Source organism: Sabethes cyaneus, chromosome 2 (genome assembly GCF_943734655.1).
Source record: "Sabethes cyaneus chromosome 2, idSabCyanKW18_F2, whole genome shotgun sequence".
Taxonomy (NCBI): Eukaryota; Metazoa; Arthropoda; class Insecta; order Diptera; family Culicidae; genus Sabethes; species Sabethes cyaneus.
Genome location: NC_071354.1, coordinates 32669912 through 32695902, shown reverse-complemented (window position 1 = coordinate 32695902; position 25991 = coordinate 32669912). Strand labels below are relative to the sequence as shown.

The 25991-nt window shown below is 38.9% G+C and overlaps 1 protein-coding gene across 4 annotated transcripts in view; it reads left to right on the top strand.

Annotated features, from left to right (window-relative positions):
- Nucleotides 1–25991, top strand: part of LOC128733875 (beta-1-syntrophin) — a 423176-nt gene that overhangs the window by 324881 nt on the left and 72304 nt on the right. For all 4 annotated transcript variants that reach the window (XM_053827723.1, XM_053827722.1, XM_053827721.1 and 1 more), the window contains exon 5: nucleotides 7575–7787. In XM_053827723.1, the coding sequence (XP_053683698.1) occupies nucleotides 7575–7787 (213 nt within the window). The remainder of the gene's footprint in view (nucleotides 1–7574; nucleotides 7788–25991) is intronic.

Below are 25991 nucleotides of genomic sequence, written 5' to 3'. Positions count from 1 at the left end.
TTTGAACGATTCCTCATGCAAACTAACGGGGTTAGTTTTTAATTTGAACAACTGGTAACCCTAAATATGCTGGAACTTGTGTGAACTGGCTACCCTGCTCTTTATTATTGTTTTGGTGGTTTGATTCAATTGGCAGTTGCAAGCATTCTCCGATCGGATTTCTACCATAATCGTTGGGAAAACGCAATGTGAAACAGATTAAACACGCTAGATCAGCACAAACAAATCGTGTTTATGTGCATTGTCTGCATAAGCAAATGATGTCATATTGAGAATGACGTTTGAACTATTTTTAATTTGCACGTCGTGCAAACCAACGGGGTTCAAATTAAAAAGTGTTCAGATTAAAAACGGTCAAACGAACGGGGGTCCACGGTACATTACTAGGCACACAAGCGCCTTGTTGAGTGCGAGTCGGATATTGTGTGACGATGAGAACTGAGAAAAGTTGTTGTGCTAAGTGCAGACAGGAAATAACTGGCATCGATTTCGTTACCTGCCGTGCAGACTCCACATGTCGTGCTCGGGTGTTACTCGCGCCCTAACGAATTATTTTCAATCGCATTGTAAAAATTTATTTTGGATGTGTGATCAGCGTGCCGATATGTTTGAGAGCAGTCACCTTCATTCTATTACGAAGCTAGCTGACGAAAAATCTCCGCTGATGTCTCTTACGGCGGCAATCAACAATATTCAGTCGGAAATTAAGTAGATGTCTTCAAAAACGGTTCCTTCAGTTTTGTCACCAGTGGTCAAACGTTGGCCGTCAGTTGAACCCGTTCGCGCTGCAAAACGTCCCCGTGTACCTGATATACCTGGCTTATAAAGCATCCGAATGCCAGTCCGGTTCTAAGCAAGCAGGGCAAAGCGTTGTGTCCGTTCCCGTAGTTGACGCTCGATACTCCGCTCGATACTCCACCGAAAATGATGCAGCAATAAATAGTGACTTCGTGCGTGTTAATTTAGATGATTAGAACCCGAAGCTTGCCCTTACCGCTACCGATGATGCCCTTTGCTTTTATTATCAGAATGTAAGAGGATTGAGGACCAAACTTGACGACATCTTTCTGGCATCGTTCGATTGTAGCTACGACGTAATTATGCGAACGGAGGGAGACTGGGTTAAATGACAGCATCAATTCACTGCAGATTTTCGGTACCTCATTCAATGTATTGCGTTGCGACCGATCCAGTGTTAACAACGACAAGCATAGTTTTGGCGGTGTGTTAATTGCTGTTGCCTAGCGGCATGGTTGTTCCCGCATTAATACATGTAACGGCAATAGGCTGGAGCAAGTGTGTGTCTCGGCTACGATACGAGGGCACCGTTTCCTGATGTGCAATATTTACATTCCTCCCGACAAAAGCCGATCAGTTGATATAATTGAAGAGCACATTAGCACCGTCCGTGAACTCTGCAACAAGGCCTCTCAAGGTGACACTGTCCTTGTGTGCGACGATTACAATCAACCCCGCATTGCATAGCGCCAAGACGAGAGCAGTACTCTTCCTAACTTGTCATATTTAACTCCAGCGAATATAGTATTGGTCGATGGCATGGACTTCTTGAGCATGAGTCAAGTAAACCTACAACTAAATAACAACGGCCGCTCTCTAGATTTAGTTTTTGTGACTGAGGCCAGTCGTACTGTGGTTACCGCTTCAGAGGATCCCCTACTACCAGTAGATCTTCATCATCCTCCACTGGATATTCGCATTAATGTTTGTGGCGAACTTTCGGGGTCGCTACCAACGACTGATGAACGCAGGAGAGGACTTAATTTCCGGAAAATCGACTTCGACAGACTTTCTGCTTACCTATCAGCTGTAGATTGGCACTGTATCCACAATTGCGTGGATGTTCATGGTATGGCCTCCCAGTTCGGCGATGTTATTCGTCAATGGCTAAACTCAAACGTTCCAGTGAAAAGAAAACCAATTTCACCTCCATGGAGTACTCCTCTTCTTCGTCAAGCGAAAAGGGACCGCAATCGTTGGCTGCATCGTTTGAGGATTGATAGGTCAGTAGTGTTAAAGAACAATTTCAAGAGTGCGAGTGACAACTACAGAAAGTTATATGCTGCACTTTATAAGTCGTACGTTCTAAGGATGCAATTTGGTTTGCGTCGGAATCCAAAATCGTTTTGGAGTTTTGTGAATACGAAGAGGAAAAATCAGTCAATCCCATCTAACATGGTTTACGATGGCGAAGAATCTACGAGTGAAGCCGAAACATGTGATTTCTTTCCGATACATTTTGCTTCAGCCTTTCAAACTGAACAATCGTCCGATGCAGACACCGAACTTGCCGCGTCTAATGTCTCACTGGATTCTGTAGACCTGGATACGTTTGAAATTTCGCCCGCCATGATTGTTGCTGCCTCAAACAAGTTAAAAAGCTCCCGGCATTCCCGGCAGATCCGTAACTACAAACTTGTTAGACTTCGTTACCACTCGTTCGACGGCTATGGAAGGCAGAGCGCTAGTTGATGTCATCTATATGGATCTGAAAGCGGCTTTCGACAAAATTGACCACAAAGTGTTACTGCGTAAATTGTTGCGAATGGGAGCCTCGAGCAGATTCGTGTCGTGGCTTTCATCCTATCTGATCGAAAGAACGCTTCATGTCAAACACGGTCTAAGCATCTCGTCACCGTCATTGGTAATAAATCTGGAGTTCCGCAAGGGAGCAATTTAGGACCACTTTTGCTCGTCGTTTTCTTCAACGATGTTGCATTCTCGCTTGGTTATAGATGCAAACTCATTTACGCCGATGATTTGAAAATCTACGTAGTGGTGCGCTCTATCGAGGACTGCCTCCATCTGCAAATGTTGCTAAACGTGTTTGTCAATTGGTGTCAGCTGAACAAACTTGTTATAAGTATCGCAAAATGCTACGTCATGACCTTTCATCGTTCTTCAGATCCGATTATGTTTGATTACCATATCGACGGTACTATTTTGAATCGAGTGGACCATGTAATGGACCTTGGTATTCTACTGGATCCTAAGCCTACCTTTCATGCGCACTACAAGTCGATCATTTCTAAGGCAAACTGACAGCTTGGCTTCATCTCCAAGATTGCCAAGGACTTTACGGATCCGCATTGCTTAAAGGCATTATATTGTTCTCTTGTTAGGCCGATCCTTGAAAACACTTCCATTTTAAGTTCTAAGTGGAACTTAAGGATCGAGCGAGTCCAAAAAAGATTCATACGGCTCGCTCTCAGGAATCTTCCGTGGCGTTATGCCTGGAACCTTCCAGCGTATCCAGATAGATGTCAACTGCTTAGTCTCGAAACGCTCGCTCGGAGACGAAAAATCCAGCGACCCGCTTTCGTTGTTAAACTGTTCGCTGGCGACATCGATTGCCCACATCTTTTATCCGTGCTTGATTTCCGGGCATCAGGAAGAACCTTGCGACAGCGATCATTAATGCAGCCAGGATTTTATCGAACACGCTATGGTTACAATCAGCCTATCGCTGCGATGGTACGCCTGTTTACTTCGGTGGAATCTGTGTATTCGAGTTTGGAATGTCTGCATCCCAATTTGTTAACCGAGTGAAAAGATTAAATATTATATAAGTACATCATACACTTCATTAAGATAAATTGTCAGATGGATTATAAATAAATAAATAAATAAATAAATAAATAAATTTTTACCTCCCAGTTGGCCTCGGATAAGACGCTAGTCTTATAAGCCAGTCGTCGTGTGATCGAATCTCGGCTGGGAGAAGCTGTTAGAGTCAATGGGATCGTAGCACTGACCCCGATCTGTCCTGTATTCTAACAGCTGGTTGTGAATTTCATCGTATTTTCGTCATTGTTGTTCGCTTTTCGCGTCTATTTTTTCTTTGTTACTTTTATGGTGGATTTTGCCATTTTGTCGCCTTTTTTGATGTTTTGACGTTTTTTGTCGTATTTTTATGTAATTTCCGATCTATTACCATCGTCTTTCACCGAATTTTTAAATTCGTTTTCTGTTTTCTATTTTCTGTTTTCTGTTTTCTGTTTTCTGTTTTCTGTTTTCTGTTTTCTGTTTTCTGTTTTCTGTTTTCTGTTTTCTGTTTTCTGTTTTCTGTTTTCTGTTTTCTGTTTTCTGTTTTCTGTTTTCTGTTTTCTGTTTTCTGTTTTCTGTTTTCTGTTTTCTGTTTTCTGTTTTCTGTTTTCTGTTTTCTGTTTTCTGTTTTCTGTTTTCTGTTTTCTGTTTTCTGTTTTCTGTTTTCTGTTTTCTGTTTTCTGTTTTCTGTTTTCTGTTTTCTGTTTTCTGTTTTCTGTTTTCTGTTTTCTGTTTTATGTTTTCTGTTTTCTGTTTTCTGTTTTCTGTTTTCTGTTTTCTGTTCCTCTCCTATTATATTGATTTAAACTTTTTCATTTTATTTTCTCTTTGTAAAATGCAAGTCGCTGCTTTTTGTTCACTGTTGTCACTTCTAGATTACATTTTCAATAATTTCTGTCTCTATTTTTTCAATCATTCGCAACCGCCTTTAATTGCTGTTGTAAGTCATCAATTTTCAGTTTGGTTTATCCGATTGTTAGTTTCACTAAAGAATTTTCTATTGAGAAGCATTACTTTGAATTTTGTTTCTCTATTTGCTAATTTTGCTGATTAGTCAATTCTATTGTACGTGATATCAGCTCCGGAATTGTTCCAGTTTACCCCAAATTCTACTGTTGGTTTTGAGTGTTTCCAACTTTTTTTGGTTTGCGTTCTTGCTTCTCTTTATTCCAATATTGCATTTTATCAATCACTTTTGCTTCACTATTTTTTTGTTTGCTGCGGCTGTGGTTTTAGTTTTTTTGATAAATGTTCTAATGTAAGATTAGATTATTTCTTCTGTCATATAGGACATTCCATTCCAATTCGGTTTCGGTTTTTGAATTGCGATTTATTTTATTTTATTTTGTTTCAGATGTTCTATTTTGATTTTGGATTTTGAACTTGTGATTCTCAAACATTAGGCCATCACAAATATTTTATAAAGTTTTTGATTTTCCGGTGTTGAGCCACTGAAGGGGGGTAGGGGGGCAAAAAACAAAAAGATTTTTTTATTCGAACAAAAACAATGGGGTTTGAGCATTTTTACTTAAAGTTTACACGTGAAAATCAAATCTATTCTTGCTATTAATATGTACATTGTTATTTACCATGCGAAAATCTACGAAAAAATGGCCAAACCGAAAGAAAATTTTTTTGGCTGATTTTCGAAAATTCCATTGTTGTTTTGTTCTGTTTCGTGCTAGAAACGTTAACTCAACTCGTATACTCATTTTTAGAGTTTTCCGATCAGACAAACATAACAAAATTATAACAAATCATTATATTATGCTATGTATTGTATGTATTTCTAATTTCTAATTTCTGTCTTATGTATTTCTAACATGATTTGCTATAATTTTGGTCTCGTTAGTAGTTGAAATATCAAAATTTTTATCAGAATTGCTTAGTAGCAGTAGTAAAAATGTAACAAAATTTGTTATGTTTTAAACAAAATTATAACAAAATTTGTTATGGTATTTGTAACAGGTTTTGTTATAATTTTGTTAAAATATAACAAAAGTTTCTTTGCCTTCAACTGCTATATCGACATTTTATTTCGGATAAATTGCCAAAAATAGTACAACTATTATCAGGAACATTAACAAATAGCACAAAAAACCTTTGTTATATACTATAACAAAGTTAAACACTTTCATACATTTTCAAAAATCGTTTCGGCCTCGACCGGAATTGAACTCACGACTCAACGCACGGAATGCAATAGTCTTAACCTCTGTGCCAGAACTACTCTTGAGCGAAGGAAGATTAAATGCTTATATGATTTAGCCGATAGCTTATTCGGGGTTGTCAGTTTTTGCTTCGAGTGGTCTATAAATAGATAATAAGCGTTCAATCTAGAGCCGATATCAAGAAGACGAAGAAATCGAATCCGTTTTATCAGTGTTGCGCCACTTTAAGAATGTTGCACGAATTGCCTTCAAATATGGTCGGTGTTAAATCAGACTGGACCAAGGCGCAATTAAAAAAAATGAGTTAATGACAGCTTTCTAAGCTTTTCTAAGCTGCATTTCACTTTAATCAGACTATCATAAATGTTGCAAACAACCATAGTTATCGGATGATTTCGAACGATTGATAGGTATTAACCATACATTCCCCAAGGAACAGCGTGTCACTGCATCGAGTATGTTTCTTAAGGTGCATTTAGATTAGACAATTTTTTAGCAACATGTAGTCGATTACATCTCGGACACTTCGCGTAGAATTACCCTAATACGTGATTTTTAGATTTTAAATTTGCAATAATTTGAGAACGACCTAAGAAAAAAAAGTTTATATGACATAATTTGTTCAATATTATGCGTAGAATTTGATTTTATTTTAGTTTTACAAAAACTTGTCAATTTTCAAAGGTTACAAAAATTCCGAAAGAGCTCCTTAACAGATTTTATGTGCGCTTAAAAAAATCTTAAAGAAAGACATGTTTTGAGTTAATTCACAATTTATGATTTTTATCGCGTATTTGCAAAGTTTTTTCATTCAGTGTAATTGTTTACTGAAAATACACTTAATTTACTACAACTTTTCCTTTGACGTCATTTTCATAAAATAAATAGTTTTCGAGATAGAATTTTGTGAAAAAATAATCTCATTTCTAACTACGCTCTTTTTAAAAGTTACTCTTGACGAAAAAATATATTTCATGAAAAATGATTCGGTGCGTGATTGTAATGTATTAGCAAAACTTCATTGCAATCAAAAATAGTCGAGACAAACCGTTTGCAAGCTGAAATTGATCTGTAACAAAATTATAACAAAGAACAAAACTTGTAATAATTCTCATTATTTTGTCTGACCAAAAATATAACAAATTCTGTTATTTCTATCTAATTGAGATATTTTTTTGTTATATGTTTGTTATAATCATTTACTCGGGTTTTCAGGCTGTAGAGTCCACAGATAAATGATTTTATAAAAAAGTTTAATCCATATCCTACAAATTATTTTTTGCCAGCCGATTTTTCAAGCCAATTTCCAAGGGGGGGAGTGACAAAAACTTTAAAAATTTTTTGCAATGGCCTTATTTGAGCAGGATAATAGTACAAAAAAACCTTTAATTGAGGATATGTAATATAATAGCACAGGATCAGAAATTGGTTTCAATTTCATTTCAAGTTTCTTTACCGACTGAACTCTCAACTAGCAGTCCGATGCAGAACTGCAGAGTTATTTTTGTGATCGTGATTTCGCAAATATTAATTACCTGAAAGCCTATCGAAAATTGCCAAATAAACAATAATCCATCACAGTATGAAAATGTCCCCGTTTTTTCCCATTTATCAAGAAATACAAACATTACAGGGTGCGTGTAAAAAGCGAACAATTTTTTGGTTCTTCCCAAAGTAAACCATTTTTTTTTATTTTCACCATGCCGCCTACTTTCGGCAAGCCCAACACTCCAAAAATAAAAACTTTCCGCCATCCTTCCAACTCAATTAATTAAGTTTCGTGTTTTCATTCGCGCTTCACCTCTTGCCTCTCTTTCTCTTTCTGTCTCCCTCTTGCAGTGAAATTCCTGCGCGAAGTGACGCCGTACTTTCGGAAAGCGAGCATCATCTCCGAGGTGGGCTGGGAGCTCCAGCGGGCTTTCCTGTGTCCGCTCGGGCCGGGCGCATCCTCACCGCCGGCGGCCGCCCCACGCAGTCCACCCCGGGCCGACACCCGGTACATCCCCCTGCAGTTGACCCATCTGGCGCGGAATCTCAAGTACCACGATGCGGGTAAGTGTTTGATGATTTTTTTTTTCTTATTTTATCTTACTCACGGTTGCTCACCTCCCTCCGGTGAGGGAGGGGGACGACAGGGTCACCGGCGGACATGACAACCGAGATGAATTTGGAACAAAGTGAAAGAAAGAAAGAAAGAAAATAAATCAATCTAGAAAGTTGGCCTAATCAAAGCGTGTGACGGTAGGCGCTCGTTTCGGCGCGCTCAAGGATAACGATGATAGGCACCTACCTACGCCTCCGACCCAGATTTGATAAACTGGAAAAACCCGGCAAAATTTGGTACCCTAGCAGATGTGCCACCGAGTTGATGTGAAGATTAAATTGGATCGTAGGATTATAAGGGCAGGTTTAAAATTTGTTTTTTCATGAATTAATTTGTTAGTTTGATGGTTGGTCAAATAATTAAAATTCCTATCTTGCCCGTATGACAGGATAAAATACAAACTTTTCCGCCCTGGAAATTTATCTCCGCAAATGATTTTCCCAGTAAGCATTTCAATCAATTTGTATTAATCATTATTCATTTTACCGTTTCTGACCGGCGAGGTAAATCCCGTAGAATTGGGGTGTTCTGTCGAGCGAAACCCACCAAGACCAAGACCTCTGGCTTCCCTCAGCTCCAATCAATCACTCCGAAGCTTAATCACGTCGTCAAACATTGCATTGTCATCACCGTCCAATTCGGGCCGGATCCGAGACGGAGCCGGTTGAGCCGTAAAGAAAACCATCCAGAGTCGCAAAGTTTGCTGTTTTTTTTGCTCTCGATGATTCGTTCCCATTCTTGGAAGATCCCTTCTGGCGACTGTGTCTATATAGGCTAGCAGGACGAAGCAGTAACCGGGCTATCAACAGGAAGAGCAAATTTAATCAAGCTCCAACAATTTTCGGATCCTATCAGTGTTCGTTTTTTTTCGTTGCTATCTTTCATCTATTGCCGATAGCTCAGCCGTTCGTTATTACGTTCATTTACTGAAGAGATCGGGACCAAATAGAAATGCATTACTCCGGTACGGCGACTGACGACGGCGCGGTGTCCGAAAAATTTGGGCTTCAATCAAACAAGCTGGTCAAGCGGAACGAAACCACTGGCTGGTTAGGTTTTTCCTCTTTTTTTTTGTGGAGCAATTTTCCAACAAGTTTTGACACGTTTCGTGCTGACCTTGAAACGATTTACAGACTGTGAATAAATTATCAACTGTGAAATCGTCGTGATTAAAGTACAACCTTACAAGACACAAAAATTGATTACGAACAACACAAATATCCACCGGTATGAGCATCATTATTATCATCATCGTCATCATCGTTATCCTCAGACTCTCCTGTGGGCTCTTAGCCAGGGCCTAACGGACGACTGCAGGCAGACACGCAGTAAACCGTCGTCAGGATTCCAGGAAAAACCAACCCACCCATATCGGTCATCCACTGCGCATAGTTTGCCGAGAAAATGAGCTCTCGAGAAAACATGCAGACTGATAAAAAGCAATTAATCTTCCTGTGGGACGACTTCGCTTCGATGGCTGGAGCAGACTTGAACCGGGAACCGGGAGGCTTCTTTCTGGCGTGTGCAAACCGGACCGGTCGAGAAGGTTTGCCGCACCGACAGATGCCGGACAGAGCTTCCGGTGTTTGCTCTATATTTGCTGCTCCTCCTGCTCCTGGCTGCGTGCCTGCCTGCCCGCCGGCAAGCTGATGTGTCTCCAGTGGTTTAAGCGTTGGCCAGCATCATCACTGGAGACGATAGACAACAACTCTCGGGGATGAGATCTTCTCCGGACTGCAGTTCCGAAAATTTCCAGAGCATTTCACGAATCTGTCCGGACGGCCCTATCCAGTGGTGGATATGTTGATCGAAGGTATTTAGTCGAGGTAAACTGAAATAAATTACCGACGCATCGAGCCAGAAATTAAGGTTTTCATCCTTCTCCCTTCGGCAGGGATTCGAGCGGTACCACAGTATAGTTTGAATAATTGCTCTTTACTACCGACCGTTTCGAGGATTTATGAAGATGAATATGTTGATTGAAGGTTTATTCGTTTGGGAAATGACGAATGCTACTTGTTTATGTCGTTTGTGAATCGAAATTTTTTGCGGCTTGATTTGAGCAATCGTAAAGTGGTTATTGATGTGTATAAATCAAAGGGAAACAATACCTACCTATTTTCACTTCAATGGCCATGCGTCTCCTTCAAATCTACTAATTTAAAGAATTTTACAACCAAAAAGCTTCATCACAAACAGTACACTATTTCTTCTGTATGATTAAAGTTTTCCAATTGCCCTAAAGCAACAGATCGAAGCAAACCCATAAACGAAAGATCTTCACTCACTGGCTGAACGAACCTTTTTCCTCCTGCAGGCTACTTTTTCATTTCCATGCTTTTAGCAAAATTATGCTCATTTCTTTGGCGAAAGCGCAAACGGCAAACCAACCCGACTGTGTTCGTTCGGTTCGTTCGTTCATTCCGCGTTCGAAAAACCAGAAACGGAAATCCGTAATTCGCTTTCACCATTGCGCCAATCCATTTGCAAATTTAAAATCGAACATCTCTTGTTGCATTCATTCAAAAGAAGCCTTTTGTGCAGCAAAAATGGAAAGAAAAAAGAAAAGAAAAATCTTTTCCATTCTGACCCACTACTGTGGCACTGACACTGCCACTGACTGCAGCAGCAAGGCAGGACAGGGGCAGAATACGAGCTGCAACCATTTCTTTTTCATTTTAATTCCCGATTGTACTTTCTTCGCGCCATCTACAAAAGATGTCGGGCTCCTTTCGACCGTTTTCAACGGAATAATCGCGCCGTGAACTTACCGCACTACCACTCGTAGCTTCTGTGCTGCGTCCAACTTTTCAGTGAAAATTATTATTACGACGACGTCGTCGTCGTAGCCGCTGTCGCCGACGATGGAAATAAGACGAGGTAATTTCCGGTGTCATTTTTATATTCTCTGGAATGTGCTTCGCTTCCGTTGACAATCCGTGTCAACCCCGTCCGTGTCGGTTGGTTGGTCTCTGTTGGTCCTGGCGGGTGAGGCCAGAACAATTGCTTTGACCTTCTTTTTTTTCTTGCTGCGAGGTGACGCGACAAGAGTCGTTGAACGGAAAGTCAGTAGTGTGAACGGAAATGGTGCGAAATGTCTTAGACTGCTCCATTGTATGCGTGAGGAGGTGAGAAATGGTGCACAATTATGGCTTAAAAATAGCTTGAAAGTGCAGATTAGCTAATTACATGTATTTTTCAGCTAAGTTCACACATTTGTTTCAACAACTCTTCGCACTTTTCACAAAAAAACTGCCTTCCCTGTAATATTATTCTGAGAAGTTCAACATTCAACCAGCAATGGCCTTATTGCAGCAGCAAATAAGCAAATCATTTTCAAAGTTTTTGTCATCCCCCCTTTGAAAATTGGCTTGAAAAATCGGGGGGCAAAAAAATAATTTATAGGATATGAGTTAGTTGTTTTTTATAAAATCAATTGTCTGTGAGCTCTACTGCCTGAAAAATTCGAAAAATGAGTTTACGAGTTGAGTTAACGCTTCCAGCACGAAATAGAAATGGAAGTTCAAACAGTGGAATTTCCGAAACTCGGACAAAAAAATTTTCTTTCGTTTTTGTCTTTTTGTTCGTTGATTTTTACATGAAAATAACAACGTATTTATTAAAAGCAAGAATAGATTTGGTTTTCACGTTTAAACTTTAAGTAAAAATGCCTAAAATCCATATTTTTTTTGCTCGATTAAAACATTCTCTTTGTTTCCCCCCCTTCAGTGGCCCAACACCGGAAAGACAAAAACTTTTTTAAATATTTGTAATGGCCTAAATGCACGATCAAAAATCAATTAACAAATCCGGGACTGTCTCACAAAGTCAGAGCCAGTGCTCGAAAAAATTTACTGCCCTGCATGAAGGTGAATATAAAATGTATTCAGCGCATACAGTTTTTCCCGGGAAGTATTATTTTATTTGTCAGCCCATGGACATGACTACTGAACTGCTGACAGTGATGTCTTTCTCAGTTTTCTACCCTTCAAAACGGTTCATTCATGGATTGCAGTGCTGAAAGTTTGCTGAATGTTTGCATGTGCCGAGAATGGATGAATATAGAGAACAACACGAACATGAACACAAGTGCTTCGCTCGAATCGTTGGTTTCACGTTGACAAAGCTAAGTTCATTTCATCATTTCTGTACTACAAACAGCGAAGAATGAGCAGTATATTGCTTCAATTCTGGCGTATTACATAAATCGAATAAGAGATTTTTAAGCAGAAGCAGGTCAGAACGTTTGGCAAAAAATCGCCATAACCCTGGAAAAATTAATAGCTTTCCATTGAAAGATTAAAATTCATTGAACAAGAATATTTTAAAAACTTTATATATAGTAGAACATAATTTTTTTGATTTTTTATAACGGTGGTCTTTACAACCGATGGAGGAAACAGTAGAAGAAAATAATGAAACAAAGGTCTCATGGTAAATAAGGCGTGTAGTGAAAAGAACGGATGATTGGGGAGGGACGGCCGCTTATTAAATTTGTATAACGTTCCTCTTTACCCAAGCTCTGGAATCCGTAAATCAAAGCCAATTAAAACAAACCCTGGCCAATTGTAATCGAACCCAACTTCTTCCTCAGGCCTTGTGGATCGCAGAAATTAATTATAATTGGCTCCCATTATTCGTTCGTTCCGCGGATTCTCCAACTTATATAAAGGGGAACGTTATACAAACTTAAGCGTTGCTTCAATGATTTTTCCGTACTTAATTTTCTGTTCTTTTCTCTTCACATCTTGTCACCCCTGAGATACTAACAACACCTACCAAGTAACAATTCCAAATTTTATTTCGTTCGTACAGTGGTTTTCATGACCAATTCCATAAAACTGCTAATAAAACTGTGAGCTTCACCAGAACTTTCTGATGACCGCTATAAAACTGCTTTCTGGCTAAGTGGCCCACTCCTCAGAATGTTTTCATAACCTCTATAAGAATCAGGTTATAAGCTCAAGTAGTAGCTCAAGTATATTACCTTTGTTATACTATAACAAAAATTTAGAAATTGGTCGAAAAACACGAAATCGATCCGAGCCGAGCCACATATACCAATCGACAGGGTTCGACGAACTGAGCAATGTCTGTGTGTGTGTGTGTATGTGTGTGTGTGTGTATGTGTGTGTGTGTGTATGTGTGTGTGTGTGTATGTGTGTGTGTATGTGTGTGTGTATGTGTGTGTGTGTGTGTGTGTGTGTGTGTGTGTGTGTGTGTGTGTGTGTGTGTGTGTGTGTGTGTGTGTGTGTGTGTGTGTGTGTGTGTGTGTGTGTGTGTGTGTGTGTGTGTGTGTGTATGTGCGCGACGCAACTTTTCTATCGCCTGTTTCTCGGAGATGGCTGAACCGATTTGTTCGCTATTACTTTTGTTTGAAAGGTATTATTGCCTAGTATATCACTATTGAATTGTTTTGCGGTCCGACATTTCGTTTGAAAGTTATGAGTAAAAATGTAAAAATAACACGATTTTCTCCAGAACTACATGACCGATTTCAACGATCTTAGTACCAAATGAAAGCTCTTATTAACGCTAAAATTTTCACAAAGTTTTATTGAAAACAAAGAAGTAGTTTAAAAGTTATGTTATGTTTATTCTATCTATTTTAAATTATTTTGGCATCAACTTAGAGGTTTTAATGCTGTTAATATATCTGCAAAATTTCAGAAGAATTGGTTTTGCCGGTCAAAAGATATTAACCCTCGAACACTCGCGCCAGCTTTTGTAACACGGTTACTCGCGCGCATAATAGCACAAGACAAAAAAAAACGTGCGCACAAGACTTTTGACTAGGAAAACCTGGTTTTAGGTTTATCGAACCTTTGGAAGAGTTTCTTGAAATTGAATGCTCTATCGTCTGGTAGAATTTAAATTTTGATTAATCCCCCTAAAAGTGAAATAAAAAAAATATTTTTCTTCAGTTACAATATAACACATTGATGTGTTCTGCAAAGTTTTAGAGCATATTATTATAAGAAATTTTGCTGAAGACAGTAACCTTCTATCTCTTCAGCGAAGATAGAAAAATCTTATTTATTGTACATGAATTTGTAATACCAGTTTTTCTATTTTTGCTCGTTTTGTTATTGTTGTATGACTTTTTCATGTGTACTTTGTAATTGTAAAACAGTAAAAATACACAACTTTGCTAAATATAGTATACCTCTATGTTTGCTTGTTTGCTATGTTACTCGACTACCAACAGACGGATACATTTTAAACATATTACATTTCTCGGGTAATTTTTCAAACAGACCTGTGTGACAATGAAAGATTCTCTTTGCGTCTCCTCTCTTCCGCTTTTCACGGTTACATAAATGCATAGAAAAGCAAATTTTCAACACATTTAACTAACTAGTAACTCCGGTAACCGATTCATGTGAAGCTGATGTGTTAAAATGCATTAGTATCGCCGTAAAAAAACAGAAGACAGGAGACATGAAGAGAATCTCTCATTGTTACATAGATCTATATGAAAAATTACCCGAGATTTGCTGATAGTTTTGCTTCATACAGACATGCTTTTTCCATATGAAGAAACGAGAGAAAATTCCAGTTGGGGCCAATTCCGGTACACCTTATATGCTGATTGCTTCGTTTCTGTGATGGCAGTTTATGCTGATCTTTCCCAATAATTTAAAGTATTAATACATTGAATAATAATGACATTTTGCTCATAACAAGTCTATTGAAGAATATACGTTAGATAAACAACGATTTGTAACTTAATAACAATATGGCGTTCAAAATACAAAATACAACAGCGTGAGTAACCGAAGGTTAATAAAAATTGATGAAATTTATTCTAGAAAACTTTATTGATGTGAATCAAATAGAATGGCATTACAAGAAATTATGCATAGTTCCAAAACCTATAAACTACACCTTTACTACGCAATGTATATGGTAAAGAATAATATTTGCTCTTACAACTTACTTTTACTTGCACTTACTCAAATTATTAACAACTTACTTATCCTTACTCAGCAATTTCATGAAAAAAGGATCTATCAAAATTTATAAGTGCTCCTATTTTGTTCAAATTTTGTAAACTTATTCAATTTTCAAAAATTTTATGTAAACCAACGTACTACTCAACGTTAACCAATAGATGAATTATGCTCCGAAAACGTGTCGATTTCTATCTCAAATAGCAAGGAAGATCGTATAACAAAGGTTCCTTTCACCACCAGGTGGATTAAATCGGGATTTTTTTATTAAAGCAGAGGTGCGTTTGGTGTGAAAAATGTTAGACTGAATACTGGGCAAGTTTTCGATCTGCGGCTAAAAATATATTGGGTTTAGTTCGTGGCACTGGGACTCCAACCCAGAATTTCTCGATTAGTACTCGGGTGCTTTACGCATTTAAACTATACCACACCCATGTATTAATTAGTCTCTGATCTAGTTTTTGTCCTACCAGTCCAAGCATTCCATCTTTCGCACACATATATGTAAAGCATTGAATTTTGATTTGAGTAACTTTGCTGAGAAAATAAAATTTCTATTTCTTATAGTGAATTCTATCTTTTTGCATTATTAGACACATAAGAAACAGCTATCTTTTTGCATTATTAGGGTGGTCATGCTTCCACACTTTAGGTTAATCATCCTTAAAATTTTAAATGCGTATCAAAATTACGATGTCTTTATAAAAGTTGTAAAACATACTAAAATAAGTAACTTTATCGAACATAGTTATTATCTATCTCTTGTGGTTGTGGTTGGTTCACCGAAATAGCTCAATATTTCGGAAAATTTAGAAAATAGCGTTTTACGAAGTTCCTCTAAAACTATTTTTAAGCATTTGTCCACAGATAACGCTTCATAGTTAATTTCTGTGAAGAGATACAGCTATAATGTCTTTGACAAAGTTGTTTGTATTGATATTTACTACATCTTTGTTGAACGCACCAAACCTGTATCTCGAATATTTATTTGTGATATGTGTGAAAATTATCGAAGTGGACCTATCGACTGTTGATGATTCCAAACTTTATGTTTTCGGCAGGACATTCAAACGGCAAAGCAAAACGACACTTATTTATTCTACGCCCGATTTTTCGATGTATTTAACATCTTTCTCAAGGAGTTAGAACCACGTATCGTATTTTGTCTGGTGGCTTCTGTAGAAGGTTTGTGTGAAAATAAAATTCGTATTTCACTTTTAAGGGTATTAATCACATAATGGTTCCCCTCAAACGAAGGGTTTTTATGCTAAGAATATTGACAAAGATATAATATGTGAACAATTTCGCGATTCGGCGTAATCTTACGCAATCACGTATTTCGCTGTTTGGACCACTGTGCAGTCCAGTCCATAAAGGGTTAAAACGCCCCAAACACTCATTTGGCTTTTCATATGATCTCAAAGAAATCATTAAATAACTTAAAAAGAACAAACAAAAAGTTTATTTTTGGAACTGAAATTGGAAAAATGCTGATATAATCGGGGTTAGATATAAACGGGAGCTGAAATGATCGAAACCATATTGTATTAGCAATGCATCCTAACGATAAACTGTCTTCAGACAAAATGTGTATTTTACGTTCAACCGTACGGTGAAGGCATATTTCGCCGATGAATTCGATCCGAATTGTTTTGACTTTCGACGCGGAAACTATGATGCAATCAATATTGCATCTCAAGGAGTAGATTGGGATTCATTCAGTAACAATAATAATCCGAATGATGCTGTGTCCAGATTTACTGTTAAATACAAGATCTTATTCTTCAGCATGTTCCCAGAGTTCGTCCGCACCCGAAGCCTATCTGGGGAAATAAGTTTCTTACTCGCCTCAATCGCCCGCTCCTCAAGAGTGATGTTGAACAACACGTAGTCACCTTATCTTAACCTTCACCGCGTTTCGAAGGGACTCGAGAGTGGCTCCGAAATGCGCACGAAACACATAACTTAATCTACTAATGTAGCACTGATCATGCGTCATGTTATCTGGAAAACCGTGTTCGTACATTGTCTGTCATAGCTGATTTCGATGGACTGTATCGTACGCTGCTTTGAAATCAATAAACCTGTGATGTGTGGGCACGTTGTGCTCCCAACATTTATGCTAGATTTGTCGGATTGTAAAAATTTAGTCCGTAGTTTCGCGAGTCCACTTGAAGACCGCCCGGTAGTTCCTTACGAAACCCTGTGCTGTCGGTGACAGCCGGCGTAATAAGACCTGAAAGGTTACCTTGTAGGCGACGGTTACCAGTGTTCTGCCGCGATAATTGCAACAGTCGAGTCTAGATCACCGACAAACCACTCCTCTGGTAACTTCTCCTCTTCACAAATCTTGGAAATTACCCAGTATACAGCCGTTCGAGGCTTGTATACAACGTCTTAGGTTTTATGCACGCGCGTAGTTCTCGGCAGATTAGGGGTTATCTAGCTGCCTGATGCTCAACCGAGGCAGACGGCTTTGACACGATTAGTTAACAGAGAAGAACCGACCATATATAAGAACGTGATCAATCTGGTTCATTGTACGTTGGTCAGGTGATCTCCAGGTGGCTTCGTGGATATCTTTGCGTAGGAAAAAGGTGCTTAGATTCAGCAGGCCTCGGGAAGTGGCGAAGTTGGACGATATCGTTCGTGTTGATGCAGGATCACCGGTCTATACATTTCTTGCCTATTAATATGATCGTTCATATTCCCGATGATGATCTTGATGTCCAGTGGCGAGCAGCTGTCGTACGTTGCCGCAGCCTCGCGTAGAATGGTTCCGTCTCATCTTCGGGTTTACCTTCCAGTACTGTGTCAATCGACCGGTTTTTGCCCGTAAAGATGCAATAATCGTATCGTCGTCTCCAACCTAGTGCAAGCGTAATAGTAATGGATCGCACACATGTGCATCGTTCCCGTTCGCATGTTTACCATCTCTCTCTCTCTCATCTCTCCCTCTCCATCTCTCTCCTCTCATTTTTTTCTTCTCTGTTTCTTACTCCTTCTCTCTATTTCTTCCTCCTGTTCTTTCCATGTCATGCCTCTAGCTCCTGTTCTTTCCATGCCTTTCACTAGCTCCCTCTCCCTCGCTCTTTCTGACTTGCACTCGTTCTCCATTTTAGCGCTTGCAGTGATGCTCAAAATCTCAAAACTCATCAAAAATAAAAATCAACTGTGAATCATGTCAGCTTGATCCTATGCAGAACAAACTCACGCGTGAGTTTTTCTGTTTTCATAGCAAGAAGCACAAAACTCACACATATTTCTTTCCGGTTGATCACATTCTGCTTTGCTTTGCTTCAACTGCTACCCGGAGCTATGCACATATACATACAAATTCCTTGTTTAACAGCACAGGCATCCTATCGGGCGACACGTAGCTGTAAGTGAGCGTGAGGAAACAAATCGCAAAGTTAAACTAAAACGCACATTTAAATTACATGTTTATCTAATTCTTATTAGGCTTATTACTTTCTAGTTAAGAAAATGTCGATTCCCGCAGTAGAAAAATGTAAATTCCGCCAATATGTTTACCATCTTAATTCATGAATGTGTGTTGCATTTTTCGCTGCTGATGTTTTCTCTAACGGTAGATTCTCTTTTGCTCTCTGGTTCGTTGTATGAAATGGAAGAATTAAGCAAAATGCTCACAACGGAATTTGGTTCACATCGCATAGCAACAGAGACATCGCGTATAATAGCGAGAGAAATTCATATGTGAGTTTCGCGCTTGTGATCAAGGTTGAAATTTCATGTGTTTGAAATCTCATTGAATTTTTTGCTGCTATGATTTTTTCAACACTGATCGCTTGCAGCTTCCCCCTTCTTCTTCAGTTTTCTCTCCGCAGTTGATCGACATTTCGCCATTGGCTTCAACTCCGCGCTATCAATCAGATTCCACTCTTGGGAACCATAGAGACGGAATTCAAAGATATAGGCTAACCTTCCATGATATCGAGCAAAATAGGAAAAGACGCTCTTCCTTTAGCCAACATTCTTCGACATCAATAAAAGTATCTCTCTGTTCACCTCAAAAGATCGGAAGCGTCATAAAATTCTTAGAGCTGAGATTACCAATGTTTACAAAGAGTGAAATTTTTAGGCAGATATTCAGATTTTGGTTTCACAGAGCATAGAGACGTCGTCGCTTTAGAGTCAAATAATTATTTGCGCACAGTTAATTTCTTACAATTCAGTTCAAACCCATTCTAAAATATGAAATCATAAACTGTTCTAATTTTTCTTCATAATGTTTGGATTTAAATGAAAAATTAATGAAAGTTGGTTACTTTTGAAAATGTTCTTGGCGTACTCAGCAACAACTTCTGCCGGTAAAATCCGATGGATGTTTAACTGTATTTTCCCTGTTGCTTCAAACAGCAGATTGTGCTACAGATTGCTAAAGCTCTGGTTAATTTTCCGGGAAATAACTACTAGGTATCCTGCTTAAAAATACTGGGTGACATTTATAATAATTATGCACAATCCATTTGCTGCACCGCGGCATTTCAATTAATAATTCCCACGAATACGAAGGTCCTTTTAATGAGAAAGCAAATTTCTGTCCCATTTCTCTGAACTTCACACGTATCCAAAGTTATCATGCAGTTATCTGCTCGAATGAAACCCACCATCTCTCCATTTTGAATATGCAAGCACCTCACTCGACACTAAATCATTGACTGCTTATAACTTTACGGTCTGTTTTCTGTCTACAAACACTTTTCGCATCAGCATATGTGGTCGTATGAAATTCGCGAACGCTGCCTTTTTGAAAGATTGACAAATCGAAGCGAATCCTTGCCGCTAGCCTGCTAGCAGAAGAGCAAACAGCAACGGTTGATTTAAGGATTTCCAGATCGTATCATACTGAGTTTGCGAGAGAAAAAAAAAATAAAAAAAATAAATAAATTCAGTCGGTAGCAACCCGCAGATGGTTCTTATCGCCCTCATACCCGGCTTAGAGTCGATCTATCTATCGCTGGCAAATTCTATCGACAACCACCCAGGCGGCGAACAAGCAAAACAATTCCATGCCGCTCCGCTGCTCGCTGGCTTCCGCCACGGTACGTAGCTCGGGAAACCGTTTCGGGTGACTGTGGCCGGGACGATGTCCTGCAGACAGCACCGACGAACAAGTGGAGTGTGTTATTTGATTATAAAATTGTTATCGTTTCTCTGTTTCAACGTCTGCAGGCAGCAGCGATCAACGATTCTCCGATGGATCCGCACCGTGGTGGATCCGTCGTCACGGCAGGCAGGACAGCAGTGGCACGAAGGCAGACACGGAACGGTTTTGCCTGCCTTCAGGCCAGACAGCATAGTGCGGTTAGTGTTAGCACGCTAAAAATGCTAGCCGGCTTCAATAGCAGCAGCAACAACAGCAGCAGTCGACTAGGCACGGAGTGAGTGTTGTGCGATATAAAAACTTAATTTGAATAACTTTGCAGACTTTAATGTCGGCTGCTGATGGCTGATTGGGAAAATAGTTGTTTAACAATTTCTGCCCGTCGACCGAGTTGAACCGTACAAAGCTACAGGAAAGGTGTCTTCAGTTTGGTGGACGTATAACGAAGTGACTTCGTGGAAAATCCATAATCACTAGTGAGCCAAACGGACACTGACAAACGCCGATGAACTCACAGTAGAGCTATCAGTACGTCCCACGCAAGGCATCAGGCGACACAAAAAAAAAGCCAACAGTTAAATCATCGTAAATTCCATACAGTTACCATTCCAAGTTCGAAGAAAAAATCCAAAGCACAGAAAGCCACAGATAAATCCCGACAGTAGCAAATTGTACCATTTGCCACAACAGTTTTCTTTCACCCAATGCGATTTGTCCGCATGGACTGCATCACAAATGCGTGCTCTTTCACATTGTTTGATACCGTGTAGATGCACTTTCTTCACTTGCTCCCACATACAAGCCCCCGAGCGACGTGACTTTTCCGTTCACAAAACTCAACATATACAGAAAGAGACAGACAGACACTGAATGGGCTCCTCTAAGCCAAAAAGCTCCCAGCTTCAATCGTACGAATTCAAATAAAAATGGTGATTTATTCAAGATTTTCATTATTTATTATACATTCAAAGTCTTTCGTCTGGTTGTTCCATTCTATTTGTCCTAAGATACAGGCTGCAGCCTCGGAGAGTGACTCTGAGTTCTTGGCCATCTAGTTTGTCTCGTCCTCCTCCGACCGACCGAGGAGGGAAGACGTCCTTCTTCTCCGGCCATTCATATGAAAAATAAACTCCGATTGTCAGGAGAATCGTCATTGTGTAACCGAGCGCATCCGAGACGACAGACGGAGCAGGTTGAGAACATAATCGGACTTTTGCACTACGGCTGGTGGCGGTGATGGGCTGGTGGGGAGTGCGGCTGAACGCCGGTCGGTCACGAAGGGACACTATCGGTAACATCACATATGTATTCGCACGGCGGACCGTCGTCGTCCTCCGGGTGGAACATGTCACACGCCGGGGCAGCAGCAAATCGCCCGGTGTGGGATTAGAGATGGAACGTTGTTTGCAAGCGGAACGTAGTTTTCAGCACTGTCGTTGCCAGTTATGGTCCGATAGATCAGGACAATCGGAGAATCTCAGTGGAGGACTATTTGTGGATTAATGATTTGGCTTAAGATTGTTCGTTGCGAATTCTAATAATATCAGGCTAAAGTTTTCATTTAAGAAAAGAAACTTTAATTCTCATATTTGATACTCTCGGAAATACTAAGAAATAACTGTTTAATTATTTAACAAGCGTTTTGCGCAATTGGGGCATTATGAGCTGTCATGACATGGTGATTCAGGCTCACCTTAGTTGGCATCAAATGTTCTGCCGACAACATTCATCGTCACCTTGATCGACAAACCAAATAAATTGACTGGATTTATTAAAAAAAAGTGCCCCGCATTTCGATCGCCGCTCGTCTTATAACGCAATGTTGATGAGTAAGCAGGAAAGACCACCTCCTTGTCGAATTCCCCTGCGAGATTCACACACACGAGACTCACATAGAATTGGATGCCATCCTTCGTGGCTATGGTAAGTCTAGTAAACTTACCCGGAAATCCGCTTTCGCCCAGAATTTTCGAAAGCTCTTGTCGATTTACACTATCACATGCGGCTTTGAAATCAATGAACAGATGGTGCGTGGGAATCGAAATTCGCTGTACTTTTGGAGGATCTGTGTCGGGTGAAGATTTGGTCCGTTGTAGACCGACCCTCCATAAAGCCGGTCTGATAACTTTCCACGATTCTGGCTATGGACGACAGTCGATGGAAGATGACTTGGGAAAGCACTTTGTTGGCGGCATTCAAAACCCCGTCTTTCCACTCCTCCGGTAGTCATTCTGTATCCCAGATCTTATTTATTTATTTATTCATCTTCAATCAATCTTCGAAATCTTCAAAATGAAAATCTTGACAATGAATTGATGCAAACAGCTAGCCAACTTGTCCGGGCTCATTTTAATATGTTCCGCTCCAATACCCTCGTTTCCTGTTACTTGGTTGTTTTTCAGCCGCTGAATGGTTTATTTAACTCCGGTTGGGTGTGGCACATCTCTGTTGCATGCTGCACCAAAGAAGTCACTTCCTTCACTATCACGATTTTCCAGTTTATAGTAGGGCTACTTCCACCGTTCACTTGCACGATCACTTTTACTCATTTCACATTCATTTGACAGTACCGTCTCAATGAACCCAGGAGAGGACCCCAGGTTCGTCAAGGGGCTTAATAGTTTCAAAAAAGCTGAATTTTGAGCAAACCTTGAGATTTATATCATGTGATATTTCATAAATTTGCCATGAAACAACTTACAAATGGCCCGGTTCTGTAAAGAATAAAAACAGGGCTTTCAAATGGAGTAAAAAGTTTTTGGCGGCCATCTTGGATTTGGCCGCCATGTTGGGTTTTATCAAAACATCGCCGTTTTCGGCATGATCCCCCCAACCGATTTTAATTTAAAGGCCACCATCGGAAAGCTGAGAAAAAATGCTATGAGGAACATTCACAACATCAAATCAGATTACGTGTATAGTGGCATTAAATAAACGAAACAAATAATTATCTGGGGATCATGCCGAAGACGGCGATTTTTTGATAAAATCCAACATGGCGGCCAAATCCAAGATGGCCGCCATGTTTTCATTTCGTTTATAAGCCCTATGTCCCCTCTTTACTACGTGTCGTTTGTAGTTTATTTCATAGCAAATTTTGGAAATATCACAATAATTATATGAAAATTGTGAACCTTGCAACAAATAACTGATAGTTTTATTCAGTTAATGCCATCGCACATCTAATTTTATGAACGTTTCTTGTAGCATTTTTTCTCGGCTTTCCAATGGTGGTCTTAAAATGATCTTAAAAAATCGCTTGGGAGGCTCATGGTGAAAACAACGATTTTTGGATAAAATCCAATATGGCAACCAAATCCAAGATGGCCGCTAAAAATTTTTTAAATCATTTGAAAGTCCTGTTCTTCTTCTTTACAGAACCGGACGATTTGTTTGTTGTTTCATGGCAAATTTATGAAATATCACAAGATATAGATCTCAAGTTTTTGGTCAAAATTCAACTTTTTTTGAAACTGTTGAGAACCTTGGCGAACAAGGGGTCCACTATTTCAAGGTATTAAAAGTTATATTCTTATTTTTTAACCATTTTCAACCAATTAAGCGTAAAAGTTCCAATATTTGAAGACCCCGTTTCAGCGATTATTACTCTAGTACTTTTTTGTGTTTCCTCTTGTTTTACATTCATTTTTATTTATAATTTTCATTCCCGTTTTCCGTCTTTTTTTTCCGTTTTTTCGGTTCCAGTTTTCGCCTTTTCCTACTCTTTCCATCTGCTTTCCTTCTCGATTTTCGTTTTTCCTCTTTTATATCCTCCGCTTTATTCCTTTCTGTCACGTGTATTCTGTTGTTGGCGTTCGTTACTCCTTTTGCTCTCCGGTTTTCCTTTTTTATTTCCCCTTTTTCGAACCTTTTCTCTCCCATTTAACTTTCATTTCCGGTTCATTTTTCTAGGCCCAACTCCAAATTTCTCCTTTTGGTCCAACTTTCTCCTTTTACATCCTGCTTCACCTCTTTTTCCTGTTTGCTCATTTTCTCTATTTCTTTTTCCGCTCTCGTCAGCCTTCTTGTCCGGTTTGATTTCTCGTATTTTCTGTTCCGTTTTCCCTCTTGTTTCATTTCTTGTTCCATTTTCTATCCTCCCATAAAACAATGAAAGTTTTATTGTACTTTTATGGCGGTTTGCATGACCAATTTTGGTCTTAAATGACATAATAAGAGTGTAATAAAACCCAAATTGTTACTTGGGCTATATTGCTTTTATTAGTCGCCTTGGTTTTTCTTTTTGCTTCCCGCTGTTTGCTCTTTCTTTTCCTTTACTGCCCTGTCTTTCACACTTTTAAATCCTGATTTTCCTCTTTTCTGTTTCGTTTTTCAACCTTTTTCTTCCGTTTTTCCTCATGCTCAGGCTCGTTTTGTCCTCTTTCTTTGTCTTGTGATTTTGTCAGCCCCATGTTGAATTTTGGGCTGACAAAATGATGAAACTGAAATTCGGGATTTTTTTTTTCGAAATTTTTTTCAAAATTCAAATTCACCTTGCAATATTGAAGACTTTTACTAAAAATAAAACTTTAAACCTCAATTGATGAACCGAAAGCTCAACGCAATCTAATCAACCGGGCACAGCACACTGGCCCATAATCTTTTTTGGTGCGTATTAGAGTTTTGAGCGAGAAAACTTGGTTTTAGGCTTATGGAAAAGTTTCTTAAAATTGAAAGTTCTATCGTTCAGCGGAATTCAAATTTTGATTAATCCCCCTAAAAGTAAAATGAAAAAATATTTTTCTTCAGTTTCAATGTAACACAATGATATGTTCTGCAAAGTTATATAGCATATTATTACAAGAAATTTTGCTGAAGACAGTAACCTTCTATCTCTTCAGTAAAGATAGAAAAATCCTATTTCTCATATATGAAAAATCGTTAAAATCAGTGTTTCTTTTTAGCTGTTTTTGTAGTTGTTGTTTGACTTTTTTATGTTCTACAAAGTTGTACAAATAGTAAAAATACACAACATTGCTGTACTTAGAGTACCTCTATCTTTGCTTGTTTAGGAATTGTAGAATTTTTACTGTAAAAATACTCTAATGTTGACTCTGAGTTACTTGCAAAAAGCATCATTTTATTCAAACACTTTCCCCAGGGAATCAGAATAGTTTCACGCAGACTGAAAAGTTTTATAAATCATGTTTAAAAGCATAAAAGTTAAACCAAATTTATAGGCTGACAATATCGGGATAAAAAGCTGATGAAATCGAGGGTAGACAAAATCGGGAGCTGCCAAAATCGGAACATTACTATATTTGGTTTTGGTCTGTTCCATTCTTTCTCCCAATATGTCCTGCTTGTCCTCCTTTTCTATCATGTTTCATTTTTCTTTTCCATTTTATTGCGTTTTTCTTCCGTTTTCATTTTTTCCTCTCCATTTTCATATTTTTTGTTCTCGTTTCTTGAATTTCTCTTGTTCTTTGCGACCTTTGCTGTCCCATTTTTTCTGCTTTTTTGTTCCGTTTTTCTCCTTTTCTGTACAGTTTGTCATCATTTTCTCTTGCTTTCCTCATTTACTTTATGTTTTTCCTTCTTTTCTCTTCCATCATCCCTCTTTTTCGTTCCAGTTTCCTGATTTTTGGCATATTTTTCATTTTTTTCTCCCATTTTCTTCGTTTCCATCTTTTTCTCTTTTCACCTCCCCTTTTGCTCTTGCACTATGTCACGATTCTCCTTTCGTTTTGCTTTTTATCATGCCAGGACACGAACTTCCGCCGTCCTGGTAACCCATCTGTACATATACTGAAAAAATGTACTCAAATTTTAATATGAAACTGTTTGCACTGCGCTGTTTGATTCGTGAGACATGAATTGATTTGAATTCGGTAAATACAGGTATACCTCGGCCATATTTTATACCCAGCTAGCATTTTCATATGTTTAAAAAAGGTAAAAATCCGCATTACGTACAGATATACATGCTAAATGAATCGTATTTCATGCGCAAAATTGGCTTTTTTATACCCAGCTAGCATTTTCATATGTACAAAAAAGGTAAAAATCCGCATTACGTACAGATATACATGCTAAATGAATCGTATTTCATGCGCAAAATTGGCATATCC